The sequence below is a fragment of the Dreissena polymorpha genome, chromosome 15 (assembly GCF_020536995.1).
Source record: "Dreissena polymorpha isolate Duluth1 chromosome 15, UMN_Dpol_1.0, whole genome shotgun sequence".
NCBI lineage: Eukaryota > Metazoa > Mollusca > Bivalvia > Myida > Dreissenidae > Dreissena > Dreissena polymorpha.
Window position 1 is genome coordinate 45,649,742 of NC_068369.1, and position 21,025 is coordinate 45,670,766.

The 21,025-nt window shown below is 34.6% G+C and overlaps 1 protein-coding gene across 1 annotated transcript in view; it reads left to right on the top strand.

Moving 5' to 3' along the window:
• Window positions 1–21,025, top strand: part of LOC127859723 (uncharacterized) — a 248,848-nt gene that overhangs the window by 13,630 nt on the left and 214,193 nt on the right. Inside the window, exons 6-8 of the mRNA XM_052397230.1 lie at window positions 221–428; window positions 18,436–18,589; window positions 18,701–18,897. Coding sequence (XP_052253190.1) covers window positions 221–428; window positions 18,436–18,589; window positions 18,701–18,897 — 559 coding nt within the window. The remainder of the gene's footprint in view (window positions 1–220; window positions 429–18,435; window positions 18,590–18,700; window positions 18,898–21,025) is intronic.

The window sequence follows — 21,025 nt, forward strand, 5'->3', positions numbered from 1 at the left end:
TCAGTTGTCTTTATGCATTATCACATATATCACATATCATCATACGGCAAGGTTTGATACAATGATGGTGAAAATATGTGATCGAAAGCCTTTAAATATTTTGTGTTACTTTGATATATGATATACAAAAGCATCACGTGTATGTGTGGTGTGTTCTAAAACGATGATGGTAAATATGGAATACATTAGTATACAATTATTGTACCATGTTTGATTTAAGGACTTTGAACGCGTCTGTCAACACAAACTAACCACGACAATCGATGATTCCAAAGACAAGGCGAATACAGAACGTTATTTGAATCCACACCACCACCTATTCGTCTTAGTGGAAGACTCTACGCTCAACAAATTCGGTGGAGAAATTGAGTTTCGAGCTATTCTAGAAAAACGAATTTCGTCCGAAATACTCCGATCAAGGATTAAAGGTAGGAAGTTATACTCAAACTGTATTTATGTTTATAATGTTAACATATAATGTCTTCAGGCATATTTTGTATGTTAACGGAATTAAAAATACACGTTTAAGACGATTTATTACCGATTCCAAATAACAGATAGCCTATACATATTATGAACATTTATTAACATTTTGAGTGGTAATTTTTTTTAAATAGATTAAGAAAATACAGCTTGTGACCGTGCATACATCATTGCCATTGTTATTTACACATACTGGTATACGAGACTGTTTATACATACATTAAAGGTCAATTTTCTTAACATTGGAAGATAAAACATTCCCTTCAATTTTTTGACAACTTTGCAAGGTCATTTAAAATACGGTAATTCATTTTGTTTCCCAATCGATGGCATAACATCACGACATTTTTATTTAGCAGCACTTTTTATGCCTATGCATAACACAAAGGATTTTTGAATAAAACATAATATAATATTCCTCTATATGTGTGTATCATGCCCAACGAAAAATAATAGTGTCAACAATCATTATTGCGCTTGCATTCCAATGTTTTAAAAGGGAAGCTAAGTCGACAAATAATGAGCTAACATCCGCTTCATAATGCGAATGTTTGATATCTAACCTGGTTGTACATAAATCTAGATGAGAACGAAACTTGTAGCTACGTCGTTAAAGATTACCCGGTCAGCGCCAAGGGTGATATTTTGAAACTTTCTTAGACACTTTGTATATTAGTATTGATATTTTTTTTATATGATTCAATGATGATTGTCTTTGCATGTGATACAATTTAAATTTCAGAATATATATTGTGAAGAAACTTTAGAAACATATGATAATAACTGTTGTCGTAAATGGTTAAAGAAATCTTGTATAATACCTAAAACATGATTCTCGTTTAGACACGTAAATAAGACACCGTGTAACACATTTCTTAGCTTTAGCTTAAAGCCTCATAAATAATCAAAATCAACGAATATTTCGTTAAATATTTTGTAAAATTTATGATAACCAATAACAAATGAGTTTCTAAAAGCAATAGCCACATTGCCAACGGTAGATGTGGTTTGGTAATATAGATTGAACGAAAAACAAAATGCTCGTTTTTTATTTTGTGTTTCACAAAATATGCCATGTGAATTTCCCGCGACGATATTTACGAGCAATGGCTTTAAATGATTATTTATCTTATATAAATTTTTTGGAGCATTCTAAGGATAATAAATACAAGACATAAATATTCTCAGATTATTGGTAGAAGTGTTTGGCGATGGGTGAATAGTTTTTTGTATGATTTCAACCAAGAAGGTAAAAATTAATAAAACATGTTTGGAAGAAAGGTCTAATCTGTTAAGACTGCTACAATGATTTCTTACTTATTGGACCACTAAAAACGGCTGTATGTACACACACATAAACGATTCAATAAGCATTGGCATATCATCAAATTTTACAATAAAATGCTTGTTTTGAAGACGTATGTGAAGTACGCCTATTTAGCCTGTTTAGCAAGTTTAGTGCGTAGGTTAAACATGCATCCTGATTAGCCAATTCAGCCTTTTTAGCACCACCTACAGCATAGGTAGCCTATTTTACAAGTTCAATACATACGTTGGAAAATACATCATACTTAGTCTATTTAGCATATTTAGCAGCCTTTTCAGCCTTTTTACCATATTAAGCAAGTTTGGTACATAGGTTGAAAAAAATAATTATTCTTTTTAGCATATTGTGCAGTGTTTTCCGCCTATTAAACCAATTTTTTAAGTTTAGTACATGTATTGAAAACTACATATTATGTAGTATATTTAATCTGTTAAACAGTATAACCTACTTATTTATTATATTTAAAAAGTATTTTAAATAGGTTGAAACACGCATCCTATTGAAGCTATTTAGAAACATATTCAGTCTATTTAGCTTTTAAGAACTCTAATTAAATATGTTGAAACATACATCATTTCTAGCCTGAAAAGCAGCCTATTAGCCTTAATACGCCTTTTCCGAAAGTTTATTAAATAAGTTCGAACGGACAGCATATTAAGCCTTTAAAGGCCATATAACATCATAACTCATAATCAACCTATTTTGCCTTTTTAGCAAAATTTAAATAGGATAAAATATACAGCCTATTTAGCAGGCTATTTACAAGCCAATTGCGTTATTACCAGAACGAGTTAGTATGCACCTTTAAGGGACCCTTTCGAACAAACAAGAGTTATCCAACCCGGAAGCGACCTAGTGCATACTCACCTCCCGTCTGCTGCCTGTCGGACTGACCTAGTTTCGGTACGGGTTTTTTTTATAAGGGTCGGCATCACATACATCCTACTTAGCGTATTATGCGCTATTAACATGGCGAGTGGCTATGCGCCTTTAAGGGCTGCTTTTGGACAAAAAAAGTTATCCTGCGAAAGCGACCTAGTGTACGTTTATCTCACGTCGGCCGCCTGTCGGCTCGGGGTTGTAATTAAGGTCGGCGTCACATACAGCCTATTAAGCGTATTATGCGCAATTTACTTGACGAGTGGATATGCACGGTTAAAGGCCGCTTTCGGACAAACAAGATTTGATTTTTTTTATAAATTATCAAAAGGAACTAGTTTACAGGTTGATATTTTGACAATATTCTGAACGCGTGTCACACATTTTAAAGTATAGAAAAAAAAGTGAACGTACAGCAGAGGAGCCACAAAACTTTCGAAAATAAAGAATATGCTTTAAATAACCGTTTTATAAATGTAAATTTGGTTTAAGGAATAGACTGTTTAACATTTAATTGGCTTTTATCATTATACTTGATGTCGCATGTGGTATTTGGTTACGTAAGTTTAGGGTAACTTACTGGCAATAATGCAACAGCTCTCTAACTAGGAAATATGAGTAAAAGAAAACATATATAATCTGAGTACATTTTACAGTACTTGTCAAATAATGTACACGTTCAAATCTTATTATTAACAGTGGTCTTATTGCTGTTGTTCATTTGAAGAATCATTATGACAAATACATTAACTTTACAGTTTTCAAGCACTGATAAAAGCAAATACATTTTATGTTCTAAATGTATTTGAATTTCAATCATTAATGTATCGATTTTATTATTCGGCGTTGCTGTTTAACCCAACGTTTCACCTTAAATGACCTTTACAGAACGCCAGCAGACCCACATGTCTACACTTCATTTATTCCATTGGCTGGTGAGAGCATAATACCCGAAAACATTTGCAACATCACCGCGTCTTTGAAGTATAGGATGTAACACTGCTCAGTGTAAGGTGATGCGAACTTATTTATGACCCAGTTAAAATTACGCTGTGCATCCCCCAAGACTTACAGAGTCGATGATGGGTCAGTAAATCGTCGGGAAAAGACCGAATGTACTATCAATAAAGCGTAATGTTCACAACATATCGTTGCTTTAAAGACACAACTTTAAAGTAAAGAAATGACTAAAATCCTATCGAAAAACAATTTGATTGGATGATTTTAAATGTTTTGATACTAAAAACGATGATTCTGTTTTCCGTAAACCGCTCGGGTATTTCCACCCCCTATTTTGGTTGCGACGTCAACTTGACATAACGCGCATGACACGGACACTCGTCCATTGTTATTACTGATTGGAGCTTGAATACTTCGCGCCTAACGTCAACTTTGACAATCAATATCGAGATATTTTGTTAGTTTTTTGTTAAGTTTTAAAATCTGACCGACAGTCACTTAATTCCGTCTCACACAAGTACGGTTCAACAGAAAATTCTTCACAGTCACTATCATATTCCATTTCAATAAATTGTTCTCACAAAACTTGCGAGAAGTTTCACATCCAAAGCCGTTTTTAATTATGCCGGTTTGTTATTTCGGGCGAATGAACACGGGTCAAAATCTACGTCACTACGAGTTTGGAGGAAAATGGCGAGTAGATCGGAATGTGAGAAAATTTCTCGACTTTGTCATATTCGTTCTCGCTAAATACACCGTCATTGAATCGAAGCGAGGTGCGAACACGTTTTCATATGCACTAAATTCGAAAAATAAAAAGATGTTTAGGGGTTTTAAATAGCATTGCATTTCACCTTTAAGAACTTTACAAATAAATATTTTAAAAAACATAGTACTTTAAAATGCCTGAACTTATAATTATTCTTAGGCCACAACAAATTGATGCTGTGTTCTATGGATTTTAGCCAACCAGAACTGGAGCGGGCAAGCGAACAGTTTATTTTATTTTTATTCCATTTTTTTTAAATCACAGGCGAGCAAAAAGCCAAAAAAAAACAAACAAATATTGTTTATATAAACTGATACTATATTTTAACATAGCACATATATTGGTCTAATTTGAGTGCCAAAAAAGACTAGTATACATTCTAGTATAATGAATAGTACTGTTATATTTATTACAATTGTAGTACAACAATAAGAGAGAACAATTTTTTAATCAAATCAATTTAAACAAGCAAATTTGATGAATTTACATCCCGGGCAATATACTTCTGGACACAAAAAATTTCTGAACGGATGGACAACGCCAACGTGCATCATCCTCTTATCCACATATATACTCATACCAAGTTTCAATGAAATCCCTCAAAGCACTTCCAAGATATGGCTGAGGACACACACAAAAAACTTTTTATTCAAGATATAAAGGGCCATAACTCCATTATTATACAATGGTGTACAATGCCATTTTGCGTGTACCATACGTTTATCAATATATATACTCATACCAAATTTCAATGAAATCCGCCAAAGCACTTCCAAAATATGGCCCCGGACATAAAAGCATTATTTCAGGATACAAAGGGCAATAACTCCGTTATTAACAGATGGTGTACAATGCCATTTAGCTTGCATCATCCTCTTATCCACTCATATACTCATACCAAGTTTTAATGAAAACCGCCAAAGCACTCCCAAAATACGGCTCCGGACACAAAAGTTCCGGACGGAAAGACGGATGGACGGACAGACGGAAAACGCCAAAACAATATCCCTCCGCCTAAGGCGGGGATAAAAAACAACATTCTTTTCCAAGAAACATGCAATCAAGAATGACTAGAATAAGCTTAATTCTTAAGGCAAAACAAATAAAATCTGTAGAAATAGAAGTAAAACTGGTAAATACTAAACACATATTTCTTTTAAGTTAAAGCATTTGCTGTTTAATCCAATCCATGATTTTTCATTTTCAATCTCAACATGTCAACACTAATACATCATATGAACATAATTTGCTTTGGTGTCATTTTCATACCAAAACAAATTAAGAATAGTTGAAGGCCTGAATGAGCTCACTTGACGTTTTGCTTTTGAACAGACTTCTTGGCGCCCCAAGTGTTTTCCTCTTTTCCAGAATGTCGACATAAACCTTGGACTTCATCATCATATATTTGAAAGCATCGGGCTCACTGTTAATACTAGGATTAGGGAGGCGCTCATTGTTTATAGTAAACTCGACAACTTTTTGTCCAATTCCACTGCGACACTAAGTTGCATGTTAATTTTCGACATTTTTATTGTATCACTTCCACCAAGTTTTCCACAAATGTTTACCGCATTGACGCATTCTGGTAATATTTCGTATCCCGATGCAGATGGTGCTGCGAGGAATAAAGCACGGAAATCATCAGTAATGCGATGATTGTTTGCAACTGGCGGAACTATTACGTGTCCGTTAACAAATTTCGCTGAAATAACGAGGAAGACGGACGCCGCCATTCGTATACCATAAACCAATCAATATCGGAAAGCGTTATAACAGTCTATATCGTTAAATACGTAGGCTAAATTAAACTAAATCATTGAACGAATATGCGCGGAGCACAAACAGTTGCTGCGGGCGCAAAATAAAAATAAAAATATTTTTATTTCGTTTTAAGATTGTAAAGTGCGGGAAATCCATCGAACATGTAATCAATTTGTTGTGGCTTTACCTACACAACAAATTCGATTCAAAATAATATAATATTTAAATAGAAAATCTTAATTGCTTGATAACTAATATTGAACAAAATTCTGCAATTAAATCCTAAACTTTACAATAAAATTAATATTATTTAATTATTGCTTAATGTTAATATTATCTGAGTAAAATTTGGCACGTATACATATAGTCATAATAAAAGTAGATTATTTGAAATGAAACTATTTCATTAACTTATGTATATTAGGTTTTAATTCAACTTTAGCCTACAAATTGTAATGATCCGAATGATAAAAACTCGGCAATTATGTTTAAATCATCCATGACAGATTATTTGAGTATTAAATATTGACCTTTATTTTGGTATAATATACAATAGAAACCTGCTTTAACTTGAACTTAAATATTTAACAATTAATTTACTGGTATTATAACTAGTATTAGTGTTATTATTTTTGAAAGTTTTTTTTAAATATTATTATCATAATTATTTTTCTTTTTTTTACTTTTTTAGCTATATTTTTCAACTACTCTGGCCTTGCATCAATATATATTGGTTAAAAAAAATGATTCGGAAGCCTATTGTCTGTTGTGTTAAATTAAACGGGCGCTGATTGTCTAGGTGGACAATTTATTCGGGTTCTGATTGTCCTAGTCGACAAATTTACGAGGTGACGATTGTTCGAAAATATCAAAAAACTCAGAGTCGATTTTCCGGATGCCATTTGTCTGGATAGCACGTGCTGGTACCTTATCACGTTTTGCTTACTTTTAAGATGATAAAAACATAAAAAACATAAAACACAAAACAAATGTCGTCACAACACAAAGTACAGACCTCATACACTTACGTCCGTACCCGCTCTTACATTAAAGAGGAACACATACCTCTGAAGGAGTTTGGACACAGACTTGAATTGGTGTGATATGATGAAGTAAAAAATTGCGGACACGCAAATATTAGTGGTTGAGGGTGGGGGAAGAGGGATGAAATTGTTTACATTATAATGTTTTAAAACGCTAAAACGAACAACATATGAAGATGATTAATGTCGTTACCAACGTGTTGCACTTCAAATAAGTTCATCCAATACACGTAATCATTTAAATAGTAGTTTCGGTAAATTAACATCAATTCGTAGTTTGTTTAGCAAGGACACGTGAATACAAATACATAATACATGTATTACACGTTAGCCATTCGAAATTTCACAAGACTTCGCTGACAAAAATGCCGAAAAGCAGATAAAATTTGAGGCGTGCAAAGTAGGCTAAATAATGCTTAGATTGTCGTCTCTCATTTAAATAAAAGCTATGCAATTAAGCGTCAAAAGTACTGTTTTCTTTCAAGGTTGTCGATTGAGGACAGTTACTTACGGCCGCCGGGTTGAAATTAAGTCATAAAACAATGCGTTAGTCTTATTTATTATCGAATAATCATTATTATCTCTGATTTTTTGAGGTTAGAACCAAGTTTTAAACCAAATTTCTGAAGAAAAAATATCAATCATGATCATATTAAATGCTGAAAAAATATGCGTTAAGACGTTCCAGTGTGCACCATATTGCTTAGATTTTTTGTTTTTCTTTTTGAATTAAGTTAGTTTAAGATATGCATAATTTAATTTTAACTAAACTTTGTCAAGAACCAGGCAACAACAACGCAAACACAGAAAAAAATCCGGGCAGCAAGCATGCCCGAAGAAATAATAGTAAACACAAATGCGGGATCCAGCAAGCGACGCATGCGCGAAGAAATAATAGTTAACACAAATCCGGGATCCAGCATACAACGCATGCGTGAATTCGGTTACATTACACCAACATACAATTTATGGGAAGAACGCCTCATACGTTTTACATGATATATGTGATGCCGACTCGAATTACAAACCCGCGCTAAAACTATGTTAGCTCGACAGGCAGCCAACGGGAGTTTAGCGTGCACTAGGTTGCTTCCGGGGGACAACTCTAGTTTGTCGGAAAGCGGCTCTCAGAGGTGCATACCCACTCGTCATGTAAATAGCGCATAATACGCTAAATATGCTGTATGTGACAACGACCCTAATAAAAACCCCGGGTCGAAACTAGGTAAGCCCGACGGGCAGCCAACGGGAGTTCAGCGTTCACTAGGTCGCTTTCGATCGATAACTTTTGTTTGTCCGAAAGCGGCCCTTAAAGGTGATCGTCATGTAATTAGCGCCTAATACGTTAAAAAGGCTGTGCATGTATGTGACGCCTATGTTATTCAAAACACAGGGCCGAAACTAGATCAGCTCGACAGGCAGCCGGCGGAAGTTCAGCGTACACTAGGTCATTTCCGGTGGATAACTCTTGTTTGTCTAAAAGCGGCCTTTAAAGGTGCATAACCACTCGCCATGTTTAAAGCGCATACTCAGTAATAAGCTAAATAGGCTGTATGTGACAACGACCCTAATTAAAATGCATGGCCAAAACTAGGTCAGCCGGACAGGCAGCGGTCGGGAATTCAGCATGTACTATGTCGCTTATTGGAGATAACTTTTTTTTTCCTAAAGCGGCCCTTAAAGTTGCATACTCAATCGCCATGTAATTAGCGCCTTATACGCTTGATAGGCTGAATGTGACGCATACCCTTATTTAAATCAAAGGCCGAAACTAGGTTAGCCCGACAGGAAGTCGATGGGAGTTCATTGTTCACTTCGTCGCTTCTGGTTGTAAACTCTTGTTTTTCCAAAAGCGACCCTTAAAGGTGCATATCAATTTGCCATGTAAATAGCGCATTACACGCGTAGTAATCTGTATTTGATGTGAGGCTGACCCTAATTAAAACCCCAGACAGAAACTTGGTTATTCAGACAGGCGGTCTACGAGAGGACAGCGTGCACTAGGTCGCTTCTTGGCGATAAGTATTGTTTGTTAAAAAAGGGCCCTTAAAGTTGGATACCCGCTCGCTTTTAGAATAACGAAAACGTGAATAACTTCAACTATGTACCAAGCTTGCTTAATAGCCTTAATAAGCTGAATGTTCCAGCTAAAAAGATTAAATAGGCTTAAAAGAATGTTTGAAACAACCTATGTGCTTAACTTGCTAAATAGACAATATAGGCTAAAAAGACTAACTTCACACATGTGTTTTAAGCTAGAAGTAAAATCTTTCTTATCTATTGATTACACCTTATGTCTTATGATAAATGTTATTCCTATTAATCAAATACAAAAATGGTTTGTTTAATAGTATTATTTAATTTTACATATCGCCATACATATGAATAGTAACAAAATGGCGTCGCGAGCGGGCCATTGTTCGAATCTAGCAGCCCAATATAATTTATATCGGCTCGCTTAGCCGGGCCGATTTTTCAGATCTGATAAGAATCGGATCGCGCGGCTTCAACTGAACACAATGGCGTCCAAATTCAGTCTCAGCCAACGGTAATCAATAAAATTAACTACATTGCAACGAAAGAATCGAACAAAATTTTAACGACACGTAGCACACAATTAAGATAAAAATAAAATAGATAAAACAAATGCATCTATTTTAGCTTTAACAGGATTCATCGAACAGCAAAAGTTTATAGTAAAAGACAAACTTACAGCAACAACTTAAATCCGAAGCTTATAATAATAAAATAACAACGATGTGCTATTCAGTTCTGTTTTGTTATTCCATTCGCTATTCCCTTTTGATTTTAAATCACACATTTTTAAACAATGGTATCGAGTGCTATCCACTTTCACCAAAAACAAGGTTAACGAAATCGAATGACTTGTTTTCATAATTATGCATGACAAACACACATTCACACAATCCGACAAACTTTTTGGATTCGTTCGATGCTTAAAAATATTTAACTGTTAAATATAGATTTACATGTATAAGATGAACTTTTATTCATCCTATGAAAAATGACCCGTTGCATAAATGGCATTCCGACATTTCAAGTAATATCAATTTCAAATCTGTTTATCAACCCTATATAATAAATCAATCGGGTTGTTATATTGAAACAAATATGCTCAAACTTTTTACTTAGAGCTTGTCAGAAGCCGGTTATATCAGAATATATAAATAACAAACACATATATAGTCAACACATATATAGTCAAAACTATATATGTTTATAATATTCATAAACATTATAATATTAAAAGCTGACATAAAGCAGTTTTCAAAGAATTAAAGGCATGCGTACTCATAATAAACAACAGCAACATACAATTAATACATATTAAAGTTATTCTATGTATATTCATAATAATAAATACCCTTTATCATTTCACTTTCGGTCAAGGTTTATTTAATACAGTTTGTCATAGTCCACTATGTTTACTGAATCATTACACGAAATCGCAAGATGTTCTCCATTTAGGCGGATTTCGTTTCCTATCGGAACGGCGCAGAAGTGGAATTCGTCAACACACAACTGTTCGTCGTCCAATGAAATTTCACCGACGACATTCCGCTGTGGAATGACATATCATGGTACCAAGTAACTCTGTTTGTGCAAGTCTTTAGAATGAGGAACACCGTCTTTACTGTTGATGTCCACTCCAAATAGTAATAACATATTGCGCTGAAGGCGACGTATGCGTTTTGCTATCGCGTCATCCCTCCTGACGTCGTAGACTGGAATTTCAGGATAAGGTTGGCTCATAACTAAAACGGCGTATCTTCCCAGCGGTCAGCGATTTTCTGTTTTACTTTTAATGCAACATTTCGCACAATGACAAGATCTCCATGTTGACTTTTAACATCTCTTGCCTTCATGTCGCATTGGCGCTTGTTAATTTCCGCTCTCCTATAAGCAATCTCTTCAGCTTTATGGTATGAAGTATCTAACCATTCACGCCGTTTTCGAGCGTATTCATTCTTATACTTTGTACCGATATCTTTAGTGTGGAGACCTAGAAGCACATCCACTACTAGCCTGGGTTGGCACCCAAACATCACGAAGTAAGGTAAGTACCCAGAACTATTGTGGATACTCGAGTTATATGCGTGCACTATTTGACTTACACAGTCCTTTCAGTTGCTTTTCTTATCTTCTTCGAGTGTACTCAACATTTGTATACGGTTTGGTAAAATATCTCGACCATTCCATTACCCATGGCAAGTTGACAAATCTCTTGAGTGAAGCTGGACATAAAATGTGCTCCTTTATCACTATGAATCCTTGCCGGAAATCCGTAGTGAACGAAAACAAAATCAAAAAGGACACGGGCGGTGGTATGAGCCGTCTAGTTGTTGATAGGAAAAGCTTAGGCATATCTGCCTAAATGGTCAGTGATAACGAGACTATTCACCTTTGGATTTATCGAGACGGAGAAAATGTAAACACACACTTTCCATAGAAGCTGATGTTTGAATACTGACAAATGGGGCTGCTTCTGCATGTGTCTTTTGCAGAATGCACCTAGGACAACTGGCTACGTTGCGACTGATGACAGTGTCCATACCAGGCCAGTAAAATCTCTGTTTAACTAACTAATGGCGTAGTGCTGTCCCGAGTCTGATGTTTTAGATCATCGTGAAGAGCACGGAACACTTCATTCCGTAAATGTTCCGGTAGTATACGTTGTTATTACGACTGGTTCCCATTATTGGCTATCCGATAATGAACGCCGTCTCTCAGTACCAATGTGTTCAGTATCTTTGATACTTATGTACAGCTCAAATATTATCGATGCTCGCGGAGCTGTCGTCCTGATGCTTTGCTTAATATATTTAATGAGTTCGTCAATAACTTTATCAGACAGTTAAGATCGTCGCCAATCCTTTGAACTTAAAGCATGTGTTTGCATGACGGCATGACGTACCTTTTTTTCTGACAATTACACAGTTGGAAGACCAAGGACTTGTTGATTCTTTAATTGCTGCAAATCCAGCATGTCTTTCATGTGTTCTCTTACTTCATTTAAAACTTCAGATGAAATTGGTCTATATGGTTCTTTAAACGGTTCTTTATTGTGTAGTTTGATATTGTGCTTTACTTTAGAAGTGTGTCCAAGATCCGGGGGATGTTTTGGAAAGATTGCATGATATTTTTGGAACAAATTGAAGACTTGTTTTTTTCTCATCATATGTCAGATCGGTCTGTTCTAGAATGACTCCATATTGTTACTTAATTGCTTCAACATTAGCTTTTCACTTCTTTTCATGCGCTGTTTCAGCCTGTATCGCTGCAGTCAATGGTTCGAGAACGGGTGCTTCTCGTAAAACTTCCACTTCGCTTAATTTGCATAGGCTTTGTCTTGCCTTGATCTTAATTTGACTTGCTGTCACATTATAGATTCTTACAGGTATTGTTGCGTTTCGATCTGCGTAATTTACAGTGACGACGGGTGGACGAACAAAAGCGCTATGAAACTGTTCATCATTCAATGTTTCTGTTATTGCTGCATCGGTATTTTTCATCTTGCTTACAAATCAAGTAACAGTTCTCGTTTCCAATTGATATAAGGTTATGGGTTAGATTGCTGTATTACTACAGATACATTGATTGATGTACATAACGGCTACTCTCCACTCATCAGGAAAGATATATGTGTTTCTACGTTGTTGGTTATTACGAATTACATTCGTTCCTATAAGGACTGGAGCCAGACCATGATACTATGAAACCGAAATAACCAATAAAGTGGTAAGTATAGGTGTAGATGTTATCTCTGTTTCTACAGATGCTTGGATGTATCCAGTATATGGGACCTTAATGCCATTTGTCCCGTTGAGATCTACTTGAAAATCATCCATATAATTTAATTCAGGATTGTGATCCAATTTATTATAAAAGTATTAAATTATTGAGATGTTCTGTGTGCCACTGTCAACCAAAGCTTTCATAGGAATTCCATTGATTTTGATGTCTGTCATATTAGGTTCTCCGATCATCCTATGCAGTATTGCTTCTTAATCATGATGTTTATCTTGAAATTTGTCGATCAAGTGTAACTCCTGACGCTCTCATCAGCCGCAGCGATCAGAGCGTCAGTTGGTTAAAATGTTGTGTGTTAGGTGTTCCAGATCGTTGTTCTGTCGTATCTTGTCTATAGTAACCACGATTTGGATATTGACCTCTATAACTTCTAAATCCTCTTCCTCTGATCATGTTCACATAACGGCCTATATGACCTCTTCTGTAGTTTGGTTGGTCGGATGTTCGATGTTCCCTACGTGACTCGGTTGCATCTAGTAATGGTTTCTCATTTCTTTTGACATATAATTCAACTTCTTCTCCATCAGATTCATTTTTTCTGTGAGATTTTTTTAATTTTTTATATGTTCATAAATGAACTGTACGTTACTTTTTTAGACTCTTCCGGACCCTTACAAACATTTCATGCTCTTCTCTTCTGACTTTCACTTTTAACTCTTCGAACTTTGTGAACGTTTCAAAGAAAAGCCTGGTTGCATTTCGCAATTTAGTGTCTTTCTCCATGCCTCCAGAATCTCGTTCTCAACATTGCGATTAATCTTGATAAGTGTCTCTAACCGTATTGCCCATGTCAATATATTCTGGTCCTTTTCTTTTATTGGCATTATAAAATTGTTCCATTACACTTTGGCCTGTCTTGATATCACCATAATATGTATACAATATTTTTAGTATTGCTTGCAGGCATGCATTAAGCTTTAAAGTTTTAAGTACTTTTCTTAGCTTAACACAACGCAAACGGTTTAAAATACGCGATGTAAACAACGTGCGACCTTTTAAGTATTTTTTTCGCAAAATTCGCTAATTTGAAGTTAAACATGTGTTGCATTTATCATTGAAACAGGTGGATCAGACCACAATCAATGTTTAATAATAAATTCAACGTTCAGCACAACCCGTTTAAGATTACGCATGAATTTATACAAAGTCACAAGTATCTCAGTTCTAATAATTCAAGTACCCTTCACTGGAATTATTATGATTATAATTTATGAAAGTTCACCTGTACAATGCAACTAGAATTCAAGTGTACATAACTACGCTACCTGACCGATACTCTATTGTATACGGATTAGTTTATCATTGAAACACAGTTAGAGGAAACGTTAGTAGCAAATGTCGTGCAGTGACCAATTTTCACGTACAGTTAAACAATTCTAAATAATAATAAAAACATAAATAATATCATACACTGGAATAATAATAAGCATGTAATTAAGGAAAATAGCACTTGATTGAAGCTAATTAAACACTAACGAGTTTATAAAATATAATTCACAAATAAGTGTCAAATCTCTTAAAGCAGTAATATTACACTGTCCGGTCTTCAATCCATCGACGAAAAGCGTGATCCTCGGGCTAGTATACTATAGCGTAGTGGTACCGGTAATTAGCGATAATCATATGTATTGAGCTCAATTTTAAAGCATTTTATTTGTTTACGTAATCTATTCACAGCTCGGTGTTTAATTTAATGGTGGGTCAATGGCCAATTCAAACATGGCAATATAGAATGCCGCCTTCCTCGTAGAAGTCTATATTTTTTCTTAGAGTGCCCTGAAAACGCTCGCTGTCATGTTGCTCGGGGAACTTACGTTGAATACACGTTGGGCGCCATTGTTGCCGGCCTTGGTAGCCGCATTGGGTGGAGAATAACTACCAACAACGGTTGAGGTTTATGTGTGTTATTTCCCGTGCAGAAAAAATATATGAAATTAATCTGTAACAATAGCATTACATTATATAATACAGATAAATGGATTAATGTTAAGGAATAGATGACAAAGCATTTCAATAACAAACATATACAAACAATGCAACCGCAACGACATGTTTAACAAGAAAATAGTATTCCAATAAAATAATACTTATATTAATAATAACAATAATAATAATAATAATGAAACATGATAAACCTGCAAATATATGTATATATAGCTGATAAATGCTGAGCAAATAGAAATTGCGTCTAGCTATCTGACTGCGGCTGTCGTGTTTGAAAAGTGGCGCGATTGATTAACAATCACGTGCTTGTGCGCATAAAACAGTGTTAGGAGGAACTATAATAATCATGGTTAAACACTACCAATACTACAACTACAATACTAATACGATTTGACTATGCATAATTAAAGATATAGGCTTGGTACTTAGACGATTTATAAGAAAGCACTTCAAATATAAAATTGTTTTTATTCATCCTATAACATTTAACTTTGTTTAGCTCGTTGAATAAAATTAATAAGCTTTTGTTTTAATGTCAAAACATCCTTACTATTTTTTATGTTAAGTCAATCAATTAAAAAACACTTACATTTGTTGGCATTTCTTTTTTAGTCAGAAACATATTTATACTTAATTTAACATTCCATTCAATAACAAATTAATGCTTTACTAAAACAAAAAATCAACTACTTTAATAGGAACTAATTTGCTTCCTCCTTTATCAAATTCTAAATACATTCATCTGAGTCAGTTGTTTTTTATATTTACTATTGTGGTTAGAAGCTTTATTGTAAGCTTTATTGTAAGCTTTATTTTTAAATCAATGTTGTTGTTGTTGTAGATTCAACTTTCAGTAGTACGTGAAGTACACGAGTTTGTTTTGCATTGAAAAAGACGTAAATAAAACTTGCTGATAAATGACTTGAATTGCTACAATGCATACAGTATTAAAAGCTGTTGGCTTGCGGAGAACTAATTTTATGAAAATTATTACCGTACCTTAAGGCATTTACGCCAATCCAATCCATATAGTTCTGCTTTACATAGATTTGCAAATGTTTTCATTAAGTCCAATAAATGTGGCCGCCGCCACCACTACCACAACCATAACCACCACAACCACCACCATCATCACCACCGCCGCCACCACCACCGCCACCGAAATCGCCGCCGTCGCCTCGGCCTCCGCCTACACTACCACAACCATAACCACCACAACCACCACCATCATCACCACCACCGCCACCACTACCGCCACCGCAATCGCCGCCGTCGCCTCGGCCTCCGCCGCCACCGCCTCCGCCGCCACCGCCTTTGCCGCCACCGCCTCCGCCGCCACCGCCGCCACAGCCGACACCACCACCACCACCATCACCACCACAATGACGAGGATATGCAGATATAGCATGTATGTCGGCAATCATATTCATTTTTGAGGTCTTGTCTATTCGCTGAACCGTTTTAATTTATATCTGGAGAGTTTTCTGCTGAAAAGAGCGTTTCACAAATATACACAAAACATCTTCAACTCCAAGCTTGGTGTCACCACACTAGTCTTCACTGGGCGTTTTCATTCTCGGAGTAGGGACTACGATACATCACATACAAATAGTTTAAAGTTAAAAAAATCATTTTATACCATAATTTAACAATTTATACGCCTAAATTAATCACACAACACTGAACGAGACGTGTACAAAAACAAAGTGTTAAGGTTTCACAAATTTCGCCTGAGTAAGCAAACTTGCCTGCGTTTAAATGCTTCTGGATATTTTGGGCCGAATGATCCATATTTTTTAACGATTAACTTGTGAACTTGATAATCGTGACAAAGTTGTGCAATTAATGTGTATATTTATTGTAACGCTGATAGAGGTCTATTATAGTCGTTCTATGCTTACTTTTTCGTTTTAACTTTTTAACATTTCATTTCAATAAAACAAATGAATTATATGATATATAAACTTACTGAAAATGGTTTTGCTTTTTGCGTATGTAGATAAATTACACTTATTTGGTGACGCTTACTAGATCAAGAAAGTGGTTTTGAAAAAATGGTATTAATATAAGTATATTGCCTGTGTTTAAATGCTTCTTGATATTTTGGGCCGAATGATCCATATTTTTTAACGATTAACTTGTGAACTTGATAATCGTGGAAAAGTTGTGCGATTAATGTGTATATAAATTGTATCGCTGATGTGGTCTATAATCTATGCATGACTTTTTTCGTTTGAACTTTTTAAAATTTAATTTCAATAAAACAAATGAATTATATATATATATATATATATATATATATATATATAAAGTTACTGAAAATGGTTTTTCGTTTCGCGTACGTAGATAAATTACACTTATTTGGTGAAGCTTACTAGATCAAGAAAATGGTTTTGAAAATATCGTATTAATATTAGTAGATCGCAAACGAACAACTTCACACTATAATTTGCGATACAATGACGCGTTCCCGTCAATTACACTATCATACAGCACTATGTTAACAATAGTATAAGTACAATGACACAAACATACACATTTAACAATAGTTGTATCAATTTTATCAGGTTACAAAAGTAACATAAAGTAAATGTTTACCGCTAATCAGGTCTTTTTTTTCTTAGATTATGGCCTTGGGCAGCCATTTCGCAATTTCAACATGGACATTTCACAAATCTAGCAAGGCAACAATACTTGACAAACAACTGCCATATTTAACTGTGAAAATCGGACTTTTGGGGCTTAAAACTGTCCAAAATGGCCATTTCACAATTCAAAATTACAATTTGATTGAATGTTTTACATAAACGAAACAACATATTAACATGGGTTAGGCTTTTCTATGGTTTTAAATAGAATTTACCAATCATAATATTTTGTATCAAAATGTAAGTAGTTATTTGTTGAAAGAAAGTGTCAAGACAATGCAAATATGATTTAATTGCATTATGTGAAGACATGTTAATATCATGCAAGTATTAAACATGCTTTTCTTTACTTATTCTTAACCAACTGAATTCCACAAGCTCGCGACTCGTTTTTTCACAATTTTCAGAAGTTCGCGACTATTTTTTTACAATTTGTTAAAGATCGCGACTCATCTTTTTACAAAGTGAGGGGACCAGGGCCCCTTTTACAAAATCAGGCAGAAAAGCCCCGCTAATGTCAAACAGTATTATGAACAGGTTTAAACCCATGTTTTTGAATTAACATTTATAAGCGGACGTTTCTTTTTCTACACGTGTGTAGTCCCTAAAACTATCAAACGCTGGAGAGCGTTATCAATAAATGATATAATTTTTAAAGCACCGCTACATAATTATATTTGGTATATTCAACAAGTAATAACGTCAAAAGAACACAAGCAACTCTTCAAAAGTAGTCAAACCAATTTGCCTTTGTACATTTAGATCATCACTCACGTGTGTCACTTTCAGGGGAAATCTATCAAGACCGATCAGTTATACAAGTCCCACACGTCAAACTCGTTCTGAACAATGACCAGTACACATTGGAAACTGTAAAATCTGCTATGGAAAAAGGCATACCTTCCGTGGTGGTAATCACTACCGACTCGGATACTCACCAAAGGTAATATTTCTTGAAATATAAACAGTATGTGAACTCAATTTAAACATGTACACAACATATGGTACGTATGCTATATGAAATCTCATTTACACAGTTCTTGTTGGTTATTAGACAAGACAGTGCCATTTTCGACAGCAAGAATGAAATCAAAATGAAAATGCTTCGAAACAGTAATATAAACAGTCCAAATGACGCAATCAACAGATTTCAAGAAACTTACCAGCACGAAATAAACCTTTTGGCGGTCATAAATCTTAGCGACATGCCCAAACTGCTTGCGGAGATGACATTGGATGTTTATTGGTCAGGTGCGTAATAGCTCGTGGTAAACGTTTTCTTCGAACGTCGCTATGTATTGAACATTGATTTAGTTTTCCCTAAGAACTATAATATTATTTTTGTTTTTATTTTTTAATGTTTTTGGTCGTAAATAGACGGTTACATCTGATGTCAAAAATGTCTGATTAAAATACATATAAATGTATTTTATCTAATGGTGTTAAACGTGTACATGTGTAATAGTGTATCTGCAGTTCTTTAGAATGTACTCGCTATTAGCATAGTCTATACTATATGAATAATATCAAATATGACGATTGCCATTATTGTTGTTAAACGATACAATAGACAATTGTCCATGAGTATACAGCACACAAATGTTTTGTATTCAACAAACGAATGATCAAGTTACTAGTAAGTTGTATACAAGTATAGTACATTTTCATATACAAACATACACCTCTGACGCATTATGCAAAATGGGCAATGGGAGCCTATAAAATAAGTCAAGTTTACATTTATCAGATATTGTAGGGTTTTTTCACATACAAGCGTTTATTTTATAAGTGCGCTTTGATGTCTGACTTGACAGAATTTCAAGGTTGATTTCATCGATCCTCAGGTTGTAAAAACAGACCCACATAACTGAGTTACATGACAATCTGAATTACTGTGAATTTCCGATAGTTCATCTAAGGAATTGTATTTTTTTCTAATTAACCACCTTTCTTAAAATCATTATTTTCGTCTTCGATGATCTTGCATTTAGTTGCCATCTATCACAGTATTGTTCTAAAAACAAACCCTTTTTTCAACGTATCTTCAATTTCTGCCATTATACCAATATCATCCGATAAAGTATTAAAATAATTTCAGCATACCTAAATATATTGCATTAAAAGCCGTGCATCATATATTGCCCATATTTACCCTTAATTTTCCATTTCTATACAAAGCTTTAATATGTAAGCATGTGTCCTCTTAACCCAAGGTTGATTAGTTTCACAAAATGATATCTCTATCAACAAAATCGAACGCTTAAGTGTAGTCCACATATTCAACATATTACGTTTTATAATTCTGTGACAAATGGTTAATTACAAAATGGTGGATACAATTAGTGTCTACAGTACCCATGTTTTTCTCAAACCAGCATGATCTTCAATAAATACATAATATGTATCAGTCCAAATATCTAATCTACTATTTATCAGTTTGTCAACAAAAGTACTAAGCAGCGTAATGTCCTTATAATAATTGACATAGTCTTTTTCTACATTTTATGTAAAGGAACAATCTATCCATCCGATCAATAATCAGGAAAGTGCTCCTTCAAAAGGAGACTGTTAAACAAGTCATATACCGCTCTTAAAACGTATCAGAGTAAGTTCAATACTAAAAACAATACTGAACTTATACATAAGTCCCGCTGCCTTACCTTTGTTTAATGGTGTACATGTAAATGGCAAATTTAAATTTTCAACATACGATCTATATCCCCTTTCATTTATCTGTCATTAAAATCCAAAATGTATTTGTCTTGCTTATAATAATGCAAATCAGGGTCTTTAACAGATTTAAAATAATCTAAAAAAATCTCTTGCACGATTGATAATTTTCACTGTTGTTGACAGCATTTCCCTTTTACATTTTTCGATATAGATCTAACTAGCATTTGACAACCTCGCACTTTTAAATTGAGACATTATTAATCATCATATAAATTTTTTCTTTACAAGTCTTTGTAAAAACTGTTTGGTTGTTTTAATGTTTATTTTCATTGGAATCACATAATCAAATTGTATTTCTTTAACATAGCAACACACACAACACTAACGGTCACCGCTTTAGAGCGATACGCTCTGTTTAATGCCGAATAAGTGATAAGTGCTCCAGAACCATGAAATGACCCATACTCATTCAGAATTACCAATGTGTAGCTGCAACATAACCTCACAATTTATAACCTATAAAAATGTCATAAGCCCGTTAAACTGTATGTATCAAGGGTATAAAATTATAGTGACAGTTTCACAAGTTTTTGCTTATTAATGGACATGTGCGAACTGAAAGCCATTTAAACCCGTATTGTTTATAAAGATCCCTGTGAGTTACCAGTACTTACAACGATATCCACACACATAATATTCATGTACC